Genomic DNA, 16,223 nt, shown 5'->3' with positions numbered 1-16,223 from the left:
ATTGACCATATGCGACTCCCAGCGATATCTTAGCTATCATTTAAGTTAACAAAATACTGAAAACGACCAATTATAGGATTTTCACGTAGATTTCATTGGTACCTAGTAATTTTTTTCTAAAGAAACATCTTATATATTATTGGTTAACTGGAAAGCTTTATTTAAGATTAGCCTTTATTGCCAAGCCTACCGTTAAAACAGTAGATCTACCCTTTTTGTGGTTCCTACCGTTCTTCCGTTTTTTTTTGTATATAATCTAAGATTTAAAATTAACATTAAAACCACGCGATATCTCTATAACAAATGTCAAAACTTAGAAAACAATTAATAAAAAAATTAAAATCTGTATTTTTGAAGTACAGATTAAATAGCAAACTGGCTTTATTTTTCGGTATAGAATCGATAATCAAAATTTTTCGCAATCGTTAAAAAATCACCCTGTATAATTTTGTTTTCCTTATATAAATTGTTTATTTTTTTACGGTTATCTAATGTTTTTTGAACGATTATTCTATCGCTATTAAATATTTTGACTTGGCAACACTGGTCATCAGTGAGTTTGACGTGTTCAAAATGCAATTCTTTGCACTTATTTAAAGGACGGATGAAAAAAATGTGTTTTTTTGGTGCTTTTCTTCTTCTTTACTTCTGTCTTCTTCACAATTTCTTCTCTTTTGATCTGGTAGAATACAATTTTTGGCGTAAAATTATATTCACTTCCTTTGCGCATTTTCTTCTTCTGTTATTCACTTTCAGTGTTCATTATTTTTACCAAGTATCCGGTAATTTTGGCATAAAAACTATTTTGTTTGATTTTGGTAAATTTTGATATACTTTTCTTCCCTACTTTTAGTTAATTTTTTTCTTTTATTTGGTGGAAATATACCGTTTTTTATGCAAAAATATATACTTTTGACCTCTTTTCTTCTTTTTTTCTTCTCTTTTTTCAATTCCTCTTCTTTTAGTCTGGCAGGAATATCGTTTTAGTTCAAAATTTGTATTGTTATTTTTTTATTTAACTGACGTCACGAAACCTTCTAATTGTTAATTAATGTTATTTTGTTATTATTTTTATTTTGCTGATTTATTTATGTGTTAACTGGAAACAAATGACACTTTACCGATGTAAATACGGTCACAATCATAAGTGAGATACAACGTTTTGGCTTTGGACACATCATCCTGTTTATGTTGTTTGTTCAAGCGTTACAATTTAGCCAAAATAACAAACGAGAAAATGTAGCAAAAATAATATTTTCACAGAGAGTACCTTGGGTTCTTGGGTATCGGGTTAAAGCACATTCCGTCTCATCTGATTGTCACATGATCAATCCTTTGCAAAAGACAATAAAGTCACATGAACTAGTGTCATTTGATCCATTGTTCAGATGTTATTTTTGAGTATATTGAGAGTATATTGTTACAAAAATGTAAAATTGAAGTATGCCATATTGTAGATCATCTTAATCAGAAGAAAAGGATCAATTTAGATATGCAAAAATCTAATATGGCGTCTATAAGAAAACTAAATGTTGATGGTGTTATTTATTCCCGTAGTTATCTCATCAGAAAATTTTCGGCCTACCTTTTTAACATTCCTTGAATTTCTTCTAAAAACCGAGAATCCCGTGGCCATCGGCCACCCTGTATAATATGAATATAATTTAAAAATAATTGATTGCAGTTCTAATCGCAAGCCACTAAAAGACATTTAGACTGGTGAGTTAATCTTCTTCCAACTCTTACAGTTTTTGCGATGATAGAAAACATTGAAACTTGCCTACCCTGTACATACAGTGCATTACGACATCAAAGCCTGGGGCAGGACCAATATCGACAGGTACAGAACCAGCAAACAAAACTTTCTCCGCTGATGGGCTCTTCTTCGCATGGTCCTGGTAAACACCTTCCCAGACGGTCTTGGTTAATGGTCGGGCAAGTTTGACTGCCTCCTGCAGCAGAAACACTCGCGTTTTCGACCAGTTTGTTTCGCGGCTCTTTTTTTTGTGATTCGCCTAGTGGTTCCGGGTTCTAACAGTGATTTTAAAGGATTTTAGGGGGGGTTCTAGTGGATCTACACTATGGGACTTTTAGGGTAAGATTTATTGTTTTACACCAGTTTTTAGATACAAATTTGTTTAGAAAAAATAAATGCGGAACTTATTGGCACTGAGTGTAGTAAACTTACATTTTTTTCATTTGGATCAAAAAAATAATAAGTTCATTTAATTTCTTAATTAAGAATGCACTTTTAATTAAATTTTTCTATACAAATAAGTTCAGTTTAACATAATTAAATTAACACTCGTAGAACAAATGTTGCAAAAATCATTTTTCCCGCCTGTTTGCCCAAACTCTTCATTTTTCGCTCAGCTACAGCTCAGGCTTGAAAGTATCACTTTCCGCACTTATTAGATAAACAACTATTACTCTTTGGTTTATGACATGTCTTGCAGATTGGAAATCTTTATCTTTATTAATTTATCGAATGAAAATCGTACCGCTTCAGGCCCAATCAATTTTTATGATCCGCACCTATCTTGTATAACGATGTAAAAGGAAGTAGTTCCGCCAATTTCTTCTCCGGTAATATTGCTTGATATCTCTCATTAAAACGTTTCCAGTTATTCAATTTGGAACGAGAAATGACTTCATCGTAGAAATGTCAGAATGGAAAAAAATAATGATCTCGATCGACAGTTATTTAGTGAATATACGACCAAAGTAGAAAGTAGTTGTTAGCAGGTGAACGTTTTTAATGGTCATCACATGAACGGTTTATGAATCTAACCCTTCCTTTTGCGTAATTTAAGTTTTAAATTTATTATATCCAACACTTATTCAGACATTTGAGTGTTTTCATCGGCTTCGAAGAACGTAGGAATTAACTGTTTGAGTTTTTATATTTCTTGTTGACGTTTTACTTGATTAACTATCTTTCGTCTGTTTACTGCATTCTTGGTTATAAGGAGCTTATATTAAATTCAAAAAACTTAACCACAAAATTCAAATTTTGATAAGCTTTTAATGAAGTGTTTTGTTTCTATCGTGATCACGTAAGCCTTCCCGAGTCAAAATTCACAGATTTACTGTCCATATTTGGATTTTTTTGATTACTACTTATGCCAAATTTCAAAACTAGAAAAGCAGTTTTTATGCACCTAATTTCTACCAATTTGGTTGAACATGTGTTTGCAATGACGCCAAATTGAAAACTCTACCAATTTGGATAGAAATGTGTTGGCAACGTTTTGCCAAACGGACAAATTTCATCAATTTGGTGCAAAACGTATTGCCAATGTTGCCGAATTGACAAATTCTACCAATTTGGTTATAAATGTGCTTGCAATGTTGCCAAAAAGTCCACCAATTTGGTTGAAAATGTGTTAGAAATATTGCCAATCTGACAAATTTTACCAATTTAGTTCAAAATGTATTTGTCATGTTGGCAAACTGACAAATGCTACCAATTTAATTCGAAACGTGTTCTCAATGTTGCCAAACTAGCAAATTCTACCAGTCTGAATGGAAATGAGTTTGCAATGTAGCTGCCAAACTGACAAAATTCGTCAATTTCATTAAAAATCTGTTAGTAATGTTGCCAAACTGTCAAATTCTACTAATGTGTTGGAAATATCGTCAAACTGAAAATTCTACCATTTGGTTCAAAATCTAATGTTGCCGAATTGACAAATTCTACCAATTTGGTTCAAACTGTGCTTGCAATGTTGCCAAATTGAAAATTATACCAATTTAGTTTGAATTTTGTTTACAATGTTGACAAACGGTACCAATTTGGTGCAAAATGTGTTAGAAATATTGCCAATCTGACAAATTTTACCAATTTGGTTCAAAATTTATTTTCAATGTTGCAAAACTAAGAAATTATTCCAACCTGATTGAAAATGTGTTCGCAATGTTGCCTGACTGAGAAATTATACCATTTTGCTTCGAATTGTGTTCACAATGTTGCGAAATAGACAAATTTTATCAATTTGGTTTAAAATGTATTGCCAATGTTGTCGAACTGAAAAATTCTACTAATTTCGGTTCAAAATGTACTCTTCCAATTTGGTATGAAATTTGTACGCAATATTACCAAAGTAAACATTTATTCCAATTTAGTTCAAAATGTGTTTGTCATGTTGGCAAACTGACAAATGCTACCAATTTAATTCGAAATGTGTTCTCAATGTTGCCAAACTAGCAAATTTTACCAGTCTGAATGGAAATGAGTTTGCAGTGTAGCTGCCAAACTGACAAATTTTGTGAATTTCATTAGAAATCTGTTGGTAATGTTGTCAAACTGTCAAATTCTACTAATGTGTTGGAAATGTCGTCAAACTGAAAATTCTACCATTTGGTTCAAATTCTAATGTTGCCGAATTGACAAATTCTACCAATTTGGTTCAAAATGTATTTGCAACGTTGCCAAAATGAGAAAGTCCACCAATTTGCCTAGAAATGTGTTTGCAATGTTGACAAACGGTAAAATTCTACTAATTTGTTGCAAAATGTGTTGGAAATGTTCTTACTGAATGAAGAACAAATGTTATACTGAAATGTTATACTAATTCTTGATAGCGATTGGAGAGGAGGAAATAATCGCGTAAATTCGCTGAGAACCTTTTGATTTGATTCAGTTATTTAGTGACCAATTTCAAAAAGATGCTTAAAAAATCAAAATTCAAATAATAGTTATTATACGGACAGTTTTTCTGCGATATTTTCAAAACAGAAAGTGTTATTTTATTTAGTTGTCGGCTTAATAATAAAGTTTTTGTAAAAAAGGCTATCTTCAGCAAAAATGTTTCTAATATTTCTGAAACCGAACAAAATTTGGCAAGAAGCCTTGTAATAATTGTAAAGTGATTTTACATTCTCTTCTTTTGATGAAAGTGAAAGTATTTTCTTGAGATTCATTAAGACCGATTCTACCAATATTTTTTTGAAAAGAAGCATTTTTAATTTATACCCTGTACAAATTTGTTTTGCTTTAAATTCTCATTTTATTAAACTTTGTTAATCGACCAGGAGAATAAACATCCGCATACCGTATAAATTCAATCGTTATTTTATAGCAATTCATTACTGTGAAGGTAACCATACAAATTACAAGTGATCTTTACAAGTTACCTCTGAAGACCGTGTCGAGAAACAATATAAAAACTATTGGACTCACACATTTTGTGGACACAAGAAGCCTGAAAATTTGTAAAATTATGCCAACCGTGATTTAAAGGTGGCTTTAAATAAGTATACCAAACTAATTAGCGGATAATTATCAATTGTCTTCAAAGGCCTTGATGGCACTGATGTAACCAAATCAATGGGCTTATTAAGTACTAAAAACTTCACGTTTCACGAAAAACCCAGTTTTAGATGGTTGACGAACTTGTAACAAACTTGAAGGCCGGAGTTGTTACATTTTTATTTCAGGCCAACAAATGGGATTCTTCCTATCTAAATCTGATTAAGATGCAAGTGTGCAATAAAAAATATTCAAATTACACATCAACAATAAATCACTCGAATTAATCAATGATGCAATATGCTACATGTAATTCATTTTTCCGTTAGGAAAATCCGGCTGTAACAACAACATGTATTGATAACTTACCCGCATAACACTCTTTAAAAAATTAGCATTGTATGTTAATCTTCAAAAGCCTATTTTTAATTATGTTATTTACATTTCAGAAGATTTTTAGTTATGTTTTGTTCCTGTAATTATTAAGAGAACCATTCTACGAGTGTCCCCGATAAAGTTGTAAAAAAATTAATAATTTAGTAGCAATTTTTATTTATTGTAAGTTTTAAGCCAATCGACATACTTACAAGGTTGATAATCGACATCCAAGCTTTTGATTAATGACGATACTCTTTGACTGTGACATGTCCGTTCACTTGACCTGACACCAATAGAAAATTGTTATTATGGTAATCGTTGCATGTACAATCAGGCAATTAGCATTTATTCTCTCGATTTTTACCTCACGAAATCGGTAATTAAACCATAACAATAATTATTACAGAATGGCAATTAAGTAAATCACTGACAAGCACTGAAGTTTTATTTAAGGTGATACCTACTAGTGGAAATAAAAAAACCTACGATCCTGTTTCCTACGGTCCGTAATAAAGTTTGTAGCTTTAATTAAAAAAAGTTATGGATAATCAAAATGCATTGTTTAAATACTGGAAAAATTAAGTAGAAGAACTATAAATTAATTACCAACAAATAGTATATGTATATTATTATAAATAATACTTTCAATCCGTTTTGCATCGTTTTTCTGCATTAATCAACAAAATTAGACTATTAGAAGATTTTCTGCTGATGATCATCTGCACATAATTCTAGAACTGTTAATGGGATTATCTCTCAAAAAGTGTGATTAGCAGGCATGCGGAAAAACTTTGGCCAGCCCGTTCGCCCGATATAACTCCGCTTGACTTTTTGTGCATGATGTGATATGTAGTTTGAAATTTGTTTTATAGTTTCTACTGTCAACTGTCAAAATGTTATAGTACAGTGTTATAGATAGCTGGTCAAAATATACAAATAATAAATTTGTCTATGTTTTAACTGGGTAAAACGGGCGTTACATTTAATTAATATAATGTTAATAAGGTTCAATTTTGTGTTTGACACTATAGGTTATAAGGGTACATATTTATTCACTGGTTTTTTTTATGCTAATTTCGACCTTATTGACATAAGGGTACAGGTCCAATAGTAACGTCTCAAAAAATTACCTTAAAAACCAAAACAAAAAACTGACGATGTGTAGATTTTAGTTTATTATTAAGGCCATGAAACTGCTCAAAATTTTTATAAATAACAGTTGAATTGTACATTTTCTTTGTGCCCGATGATAATACTTCAATATTTTTCTATAAATGTTATAATAAATATTATTTATTTTTAAAAGAAGATTTTAGTCATATTAATGTATGTAAAAAGATGATAATTAAAGTAAATACCAACAACTTGACGATTCTAAATATTTTGTTACGTTTGGAAAACCTGTGCACAGTTGTCCTTCAATCAATTTGTTCATAAATAATAAATTATAATAATTTGATCGGTTACTTGATTACTCGGCCTACTAAACAACAAAGCACCTACTGTTCTGAAAGGCCACGATCTGCTTCTGTATTCAGAAAGTGTATAGTGTTAATCTCCCATAATATGGTTATTAATAATATTTATATCATCACTATTAATACGTTGGTGGAGAAAAATTATAGAATTAGTAATCTTATATTACAGGAATATAAATTTAAAGCTATTTTACATTTTGCTAGAAAATTGTCCACATCCAAAAAAGTTTTTTTATTTGCTTTTTTATAATAGAAGCAAATAAATACATCAACTAAGATTTGATAAGTTAAAGCAGGTTGCAATTTAGTGGGTTAATCGATTATAAGGAAAGAAATATTGGTCACTTATAAATGTGAAAATAAAAATGATGAAACAAATCACACAAACGTAAAAAACACAGGTGTTGCATAAAAATCGTTTACCAATGATGAATGCTAGAACACTGTTTTGCATTCAACATCAAGACATATGGCCAGTAATTACACAAACTTTACGTATTTTTCACATGTACAATTTACTGATTTATGAGACAGCAAACTATAAGTTCTTTTAGTGTTCTAGGTTAAAAAATTGTGACGTTTACAGACATGTTACATACATATACCCTATTATAGGGTTTACAGAAAAAAACAAATAAATAGTCGACATATTAAGTTAGTATCAGTGTAATATTAAGAGCATACCTATATGGAAGAAAATTGTGATATTAATTGTTGTTGAAAATAATAGTTTGTATTATTTTGAAAACAATCATATATACAATAAATAAAAAGAGCAAACAGCACATTCAAAACATTTCTTGAACAGGGACTTCTCTGGACATGGGTCTTCTAGCTGTTTTTTTTATGGGGCTCTTACTTATTTACCGTTCTTGTACTTGCAACCTACCAAATGGTCAAACAACCGTTTCCCCCTTCCACCTTGTACCATCCATGCAAAATATTCTACAACGGGTTGTTAACATATATTTGGGAGTAATTTTGACAGACCAAAATAAACCAAAAACAAAAAACATGGGTCTGCAAAGAAATCGGAGAAATGACCTGTTTGATCGTCTGATTTTTACGTGTTTTTTTTACATGTACATAGTTTATGATGTTTTTGTAGATACTTTGCGAGAAACGTCAACTAACAATTAATCAACACTTTCAAAAGGTCCGAGACAATATGAGCAACAAATAAAAAGTGTCAGTATATTTTTCAGACAAATATATCTTCTTAAAAGATTAATATGAATTAGGATGGTGACTAAACAAGTAACTGTTCTAAAAGGTGTGCGATTCAATAATGCATCCATTAGTTTAATTTGTAAAAAAGTTGTTTTTTTACTAAATGTTTGAAGATGAAAGAGAAGAAAGATAATTCAGGAAAAACAAATTAATTTAATAACAAAGTAACACAAAACTACAAAAAATAAATCAACAAATTCAACAATTTGATCTATTTATTTGAGAAATTTTTTTCATTATCTCAAAAACAACAAAATTTCAATTCTAACAGTTTTAATTAAGTGCAAATTATCGGTAAAAATTTTAAAACTATTGAGAACTATATAAATATTTCCTAGAATTTGCACAAACAATACTTACTTAATATGAAAAAGTCTAACAACCAAGATTTTTTAATAGAGGTTAATAAAAATTATTCTTTCGTCTGCAAACACACCCAAATAAATATAAAACATAATAAATATCTTACAAATCGTTGAGGTTAGGTATTGCGGACATTTTGTTGTAGAAATATTCAGATACAGGGTGTCACTAAAAATTCTGGACAACGCACTAGCACAGATAGAGGATACCAAAATAAGTCGACTGGTAAATGTGGCCATTTACCTTTGTCAGTAAGTTGATGATAAGAGCGATAAAGATGGTCAAAGTTTAAGTTAGGTTAGTTGGTTTTAATTCATTTTATTTCAACAGTGAATTGGAAATATATGAAATTTTGTTTACGATGGTTGTAAAATACGCAAAATTCTATACAGGGTGGTCCAAATTGATTGTAGGATATTTAAAGGGTAGAAAGTACATAAAAAATAAACGCCAAAGTGCCATATAAACTAAGGTTGAAAAGTGCCCCCTTTCGGAGCTAGCGGGCCCTAAATATATGCCCCAAGAATGGAAAGATGCACCAAAATCTTGCCCAAATATTAAAATAGAAATGTATTTAATGAACCTTTATAATAATAATAATAATTTACTAATATTTTCGTAAAACGCAAACTGAAATATGAATATTAATCACTAAAGTTGAAGAGAGTAAGAAAACGTTAACGGCAACATTGCAAACATTTGGTACTAAATTAGCAAAATAGCCAATTTGATAATTTTGCTAAACTAAACCGCTAAAAGCACCGTTTTCGACAAAAATGCAATTGAAGTAGGTAATGAATAAGAATAGTCTGTTTGGTAGCTAGATAACTGATGATTATCAGATTACCCAATCTGAATTAATATCATTGTTTCTCTTTCTTTGCCGATTATAAGCTGCAAGTGCATTGTTAAGTGGCATTCTTTCATAAATAATACCTTATCCAACCCTGAAACACGACACATTTATCGTGAAACACCCTGTAGATATGACTGTAAGTATGAGCCGCTATGAGTGCGAAATGGGGGTCATCTTTCGCTTTTATTTTAAGATCTTCAGTTAATTCAATGTCTTCTACACTAGAAAAAGTAATATTTTCTAATGCTTCTTTAGATCTTTGAATTTTTCCATTCCAATTATCTTACCTCTCAACTTACTAAAGAACCAATTTCTTTAGCAAATGTATTTTTTTTCCCATACTTTTTACTTTCATCTTTATCGGTCTTCCTAACACTCCTAACATTTATGCCAGCAGACAACTTCAGGCTCTTGGAACTAATTGGAAAATCTCTTGTACTTCTGGGTGCGTATTCTTGAAACAAGGGAAAGGAATAATCAAGAGTAGAATTACCAGTAGAATGTGACAGGAACCCGCCAGTGTCAACTTCTTTTGTCACATTCTATCAACAATTCTCTCGAGAATTCCGTTCCCTGCTTTCAAGAATTAGGCCCCTGATGCTTCCTGGACTGTTTCTTCAGTTACTCACCGATACTCTACATTCACCTGTCTACTGCTACTAAAAGATGACTGAGATGAATAAAAAAATGTGTTAGTAACAAAAAAAAAATAAAGAAAGTAACTCTTAGGATTTAATGAATCGTTAAACTCGTTAACTGAACAGGAACAACATTGTTAAAGTTTTTTTTTAGGATTTAACAACAATGGTCTTGTCGATAATAAATGATTGCGACTATGTGAAGGATGTCGAGGTTAACCACTGACATCAAATAATCTTATTTGTTTGATTAATAGAGAAAAAGTATCCTCTTCTATGTCAAATTTTTCATATACCGGCATAATAATTACTATTACGATAGACAATTACTGTACTCTGACGTCTGAAATTTAATCAGTGACTTAACAAGGTGCACTTTTATTGTTTATTCAATTTGTCTAGTTAATTGCTGTTGCAACCGAAAACGAGCAAATAGTACGAAAGTATGGCCGTGCAGTGAATATGAAAATAGACCTATTTACCTATTATGTTAGACAATTGCAGTAACGGTTTGGTAAATCGATGAAATTACCAAACCCCATAACAATAATTGAATGAATTTTAGTCGCTTTAAGGTGAGGTGAGACTGAGCTTGCGCAATATCGAAACCTTGAAACTGCAACCAAAAAATGGGTTAAGTATCAATACTGATATCATGACGATATTTTTTATGATTTTTCATAGTTGGTCACGCTGTAACGTTACCATAACGTGCGAGTTGCATAAACTATCCCTCGAATAAACTATTCTGATTTACATGTTGTGTGCTAAATCGACCTTAAGTAGCGTTAACACGCGACCAGTTGGTTACCATCATAAACTATTTGCTACAAATAATTCACCTAGTTTTCTGGATAGTCGTCCAATTTTACCGGTAATTACGTTTCAAAATTGCAATTTTGTTCGCCGATTTGCTTTATTGACGTTAGTAAATAAATAACTTACAGTGGATAACTACTCTGGCTCCTACGATTGTATAAGCGTAATATTACAAAAATATGCCAATACGTGAGGTTAACTGCTCTAGTTTATCTGCATTCCAATTTTTCAAAACTTTATCAATGAATTATGAAATAGTTATTTTACTGAGTTTATTATGCCATTTATCACAATTATTATTCATTGCAGAAATTTCTTGTAAAATTTCCTCGAACGCAATCTGTTCTTTTTAATCAGAGTTTTTGTAACAAACACACAAGGTAATGAGTTTAAACCATTTTGCAATGTTTTGATCATTTTCTTGTGACACAGATAAAATTTAATTTGATATGATTTATTTTGATATACAAGTTGCCTTTGATGGGTGTCCGGGGCTTTTGACATTTTTGATGGCAGTTCCTTCGTTCGAAAAGTGCTAAGATCGTATTAGTCAATGTAATTTTTTTTCCATCGTTCAAAAAAGTCGATCACTTTGCGTACACTCTCTATTACTCTAAAGATGACTAAAGCAGGTTCTACACCAAAAGTTTTAAATCAAAGTAATTGGACATATTTACTATGTCCAAGTTTATGTCTCAAAAAAATGAACTTTTTGGAGCACAATGTGGTCTCATTTTACACCCATCAAACTTTTAAGTTAAAGCTGTCAATGAAAACAATTCAAGAATTGTTCATTTGCCTAATAGTAAATATTTGGTTTACGGTTGTCTTGTGTCTTCTAAATCCGCATTGATAATCACCAATGCAGCTGTCAACCAGAGGTGGAAGTCTATCCAGTACTATATTGGCTAAAACTTTATAAGTCACTTTGATCAGCAAAATTCCTCTGTAATTTTCACAGTTTCCACTCCTCGACCAAATGTTCTGCTCTCCAGATGCATTCAATCAATTTATGTATTCGCTAATGTAGTATTTCCCCTTCACACTAATTTACAACAGGTGTTTTAGGTTTTTTTTACTCGATGTTTCTTTGTTAATCGTTTAGCTAAAAGTTAACTATTCTTCTTAAATGTATCTCCTTGTAGTATTGTTTAACAATAAGACAGCCATCTTTTGAGCCCTGAGGATGACTATAATAAGTTGAAACGTTAGAGAGAAAAGATGGTTTTGTTAACTTTCTTGTTCGATGAACTGAACACTTTTCCAATCAATTTACTATTTTACCGTATTTAATGTCTCTAACTAGAATGTCCATTTATTGTACTAACCAATTTTGTCATTAGTCCCATTAATGTTGCGACCATGAAGATTATCATTCTCTTTAATCTATTTCTTCAAACCTAATCTTACTGTGGCATCGCTGTCTGTCATCATTTATTTGGTCTGATTTCCAAATAAGCAGAAATTATTTTTATTAGATGTAGTTAATTGATTTACTCCTTAGAAACCAGAAAACCAAGTCTACTGATTGTATTATTAAACTATCAAATTGTGACCTGACAACAGACTTTCTAGTTAGAAAACTAATCAAACCCAATATTTCTAATAAACATGTTATTTATTCAAAGCAAATCATGCTGATATACCTATTTGAAATACATGAGAATTTTGAAAATCGCTATAACTAAATGTAAAAATATGAAATCGTGAAAAAAACATCTTAGTTTACATACAAAGAGAAGTCTCACAAAAGATTGTGCAGAAAACAACGGAATTTGATGAAAAATGTATTATGTATTGTAACCCTTGGGGTTTTACCTATTTACCTGAACACAATTTATATTCAGCTCATAAAACAGCACTAAATATCAAGATTTAAGATTATAAAATTTACTTGCTCTGTCCATAGTAAGTCTCGATTCGCTAACAATTTGTCAGCATCAAGATGAAATCCAGCTCAAGCAGATTTAGCAGTGTCACTAATTTTATAGTTGAAATTAAAGCAAGATTAAGACTTTTCGATACAATACAAGAAAATAAAATTGCTTACAATATACAGAGCAGTGCTTCATAATATATTCGAAATGACTTCAGGATGGTAGCTCTAGTAGCTTTTATTAACACCCTCTAAAATGGTGCATTTTACGGATACAGGGTGAAATTGACAAAAAAATAGTTTTTTGCAAGTATCTCCGAAATCGTTTATCGTACAGAAAACAGCTTTTTTTAAGAATATTCTACTCATAATAAGCTATAATTTGTTTTTTTTTTTCTTAGTCATAATTGGTGAAGATTTTGAAAGGGTTGTGAGTGTTTTTTCTCCCCAACTAATTCTGAATGTTTTCTACACAAAAAGGTAGGTACTCTTAGTCATAAACTGTAAAGTCAATCATTTTCGAGAAGAATCGACTTTATGTTTATTACATGAATTTGTATCTCTAAAATGCACCATTTTAGAGGGTGTTAATAGAAACTATGGTTAATCAAGTAAGTGACTCTATGTAACTCGTAGGAATTTAAAAATCCTCGCTACTCTTGGCATTTTGGATGGCTACTTTGGACTTTTGGCATTAAGGACTTTGCAAACATGCAAAAATTCAAGATTGCGTCCGATATCCACGTAAATAATAACGTCAAAATCTTTATAAATATCTCAATAATACTGCCCTAATAATGACTTAATTATTTTTTCAGAAAAACGATAAAAGATATGCTAATTTCAAGATCGGATTTGAGTTTGTTACAAGATATCCTACAATTTTCTCCTTTTAGGTTAAAGATAAACAAAATTCCGCACACTCTGTGTGTTAGGCATATAATTTATTTGCATGTCCGGTTCAATGCTGGTCTTAAAACTTGTTTGGTTAATAATTACCGAGTCAATATGTGCATAAACTGCACAAAAAATAAATACCAAACCGTTGTTTCGCGAATCAGATACGTAAAGAGGGCATTTCCACCCACAATATACCATTATCGTTGTAGTAGCCTCCATTACACAACCTATTGTCTGTGTGCTTTTAATAGTCAGCTTTCCCAACATAAATGATTGCTTATGTGTTTTGCAACTTGTCTATGTATGTACAGGCGAATCTCCTAACCTAGAGCGTGCCATCGTGTTCATTTACATATTATCATGAGGGTTTTTTTGTAGTTTAGTAAGCATTCGTAATCGTGATCCACCATTATTCAAATTGTAGTAGGTATTTCAATTGAATGTGCAAATGAAGTGACGTTTCAGTCGTTATAAATGGAAATTAGTTACACTTTTCATCAAAAGTTTGTCACTCTAATACAGGGTGAGCCAAAATTGTACTCAGAAAATTAAAAGAAGTGTGAAAGTAATTCAGAATTTTCTAAATATTGTGTGTTTAAGAGAACCCTGGAGATAGGAGATTTACATGGAAAGTTAGTTTTCACTTTAGTAATTTGGTAATTTCGGCTCTTGAATGGACTCTAAAAGAGAGACTGGATCTTATATAGGGTGTCCCTGAAATGTGTGGAAAATACTACCATATGGCTTAAATATTACGATTTTTAGACATCCCCTTTCTGGAGTCACTTTTTTCAAGAAGAGAGAGTTTTCTGACGTTCCGTTTTTTTAGATGGATTGTATCAACTTAATTTTTTAAATAGGAACCTGGATTTTTTATTTTGTTTTTTAAAGACTTTTCCAAACTAATGATATAACATACTTCTCAAAAAAGTGTACTTAGTATATTTCTTCATATTTAAAGATACTTAAGCCAGTTTCTCCTACATTCTCCAACATTACCACGAGATTACTGGGCAAAATTTATAAGCGATATGGATCACGACCTATATGGAGCACAGAAGAAAGTCTGGAAGATACTCAAGAACAGGAAAAATCCAATAAATCAGTTTGGGCAAACAAAAGGAGTCACCAGAGATGTATGGGAAAAATACTTCAGAAAACTCTATAACACCGAAGAAGCCATAAGCATCGAAAACTACGAGACAAACCATCAAATAACACTGAGCGAAGTATCATCACTAAATATGGGATACCGAATGGGACAGAATAAAAGAATCGCATGGTATGCTACGCCGATGATGCAGCTATTCTCGCGGAAACGGAGGACGATCTATAGAGACTACACAAATTCTGCCAGGTCAGCAGATGAACATAACCATATCTATAGATAAAACGAAAAGCATAACCTTTGCTAAAGATACCTTAAGATGTAAGCTGATAGTTCAGGACAAAATCATCGAGCAAGTCTCACAATTCAAATATCTGGGTATGGATCTGTCGAGTTATCACGACTCAGTGAAGGACTCTTAAGAAGCCAGATCAACAAAGCGACTGCCATGTCGGGCTGCTTATATGGCAGATAATATGGATGAACGAGTACATGCGAAAGGATAACAAGGTCAGGATCTATAAGACTTGTATCAGATCAATCATGACATACGGAATAGAAACCAGAGAAGAAACCAACAAAACGAAAAGAATGCTTTGAGTAGCCGAAATTAAAACGCTCAGGACTATAATGGGAAAAACAAGAATAGACCGAATTAGGAACATTGACATTAGGGAACAATGTGGGGTGCAAGACATCGTAAGATGGGGGGAGACAAAGAAAAAGATAATGGTACGCTCACGTGAGCCACGTATAACACTTGAAGGGAAACCAATAGTGAAAAGAACACCCGGAAGACCACGTAAGAGATGGAAGGACGCTGATCAGTCCACTGATCCAGAGTAACCTACAAAACTAACAGATCGCGAGATCTTAAATATGAATAAAAAGAAGAAGAAGTTTCTCCAGCTTCAACATCAGAGTGTCATTTAAAAGATCAGGAAATATGGAAACCCTCCTCCAACAAACATCACTGAAAATCATCATTAACTACAGTTAAGTTGGTTTTTACACTGCACTTGCAAACTTTTTTCTATAAGCGTTAGTTTCAAACATAGCTCATTTTGCTTGCACCAATTGGCAACAGCGTATACTTCTTTCGATAACGGCTTTTTGGTATTGTTAACTTGCCAGCTTAAGTGCCAAAGTGATTATTATACATAGATCAGTTTGCCACCCTAGAACAAGTATTCTAAACAAAAATGCGTGCGCAAAGTGAACTTATCAGAACGCGAGTAGAACTTTTTAAGAAATTTGCAAAAAATTTGCAAAAGTAGCGTATTTGCAAAAAAGAATTGACAAAAACACCACCAATATCTCTAGAAC

At 31.8% G+C, this 16,223-nt stretch overlaps 1 protein-coding gene across 1 annotated transcript in view; it reads left to right on the top strand.

Annotated features, from left to right (window-relative positions):
* The first annotated feature begins 1,669 nt into the window (after positions 1–1,669).
* LOC145731847 (peroxidasin-like) overlaps positions 1,670–16,223 on the top strand; it is a 54,417-nt gene continuing 39,863 nt past the window's right edge. The window contains exon 1 of the mRNA XM_081983871.1: positions 1,670–2,095. Coding sequence (XP_081839997.1) covers positions 2,082–2,095 — 14 coding nt within the window. The 5' untranslated portion in view covers positions 1,670–2,081. The remainder of the gene's footprint in view (positions 2,096–16,223) is intronic.

The sequence above is a fragment of the Ips typographus genome, linkage group LG1 (genome assembly GCF_016097725.1).
Source record: "Ips typographus isolate SLU linkage group LG1, UJ_Ityp_2.0, whole genome shotgun sequence".
In the NCBI taxonomy this organism is placed as follows: Eukaryota; Metazoa; Arthropoda; class Insecta; order Coleoptera; family Curculionidae; genus Ips; species Ips typographus.
Note: the sequence above shows the minus strand (reverse complement) of the source record. Positions and strands in the feature narration are given on the sequence as shown.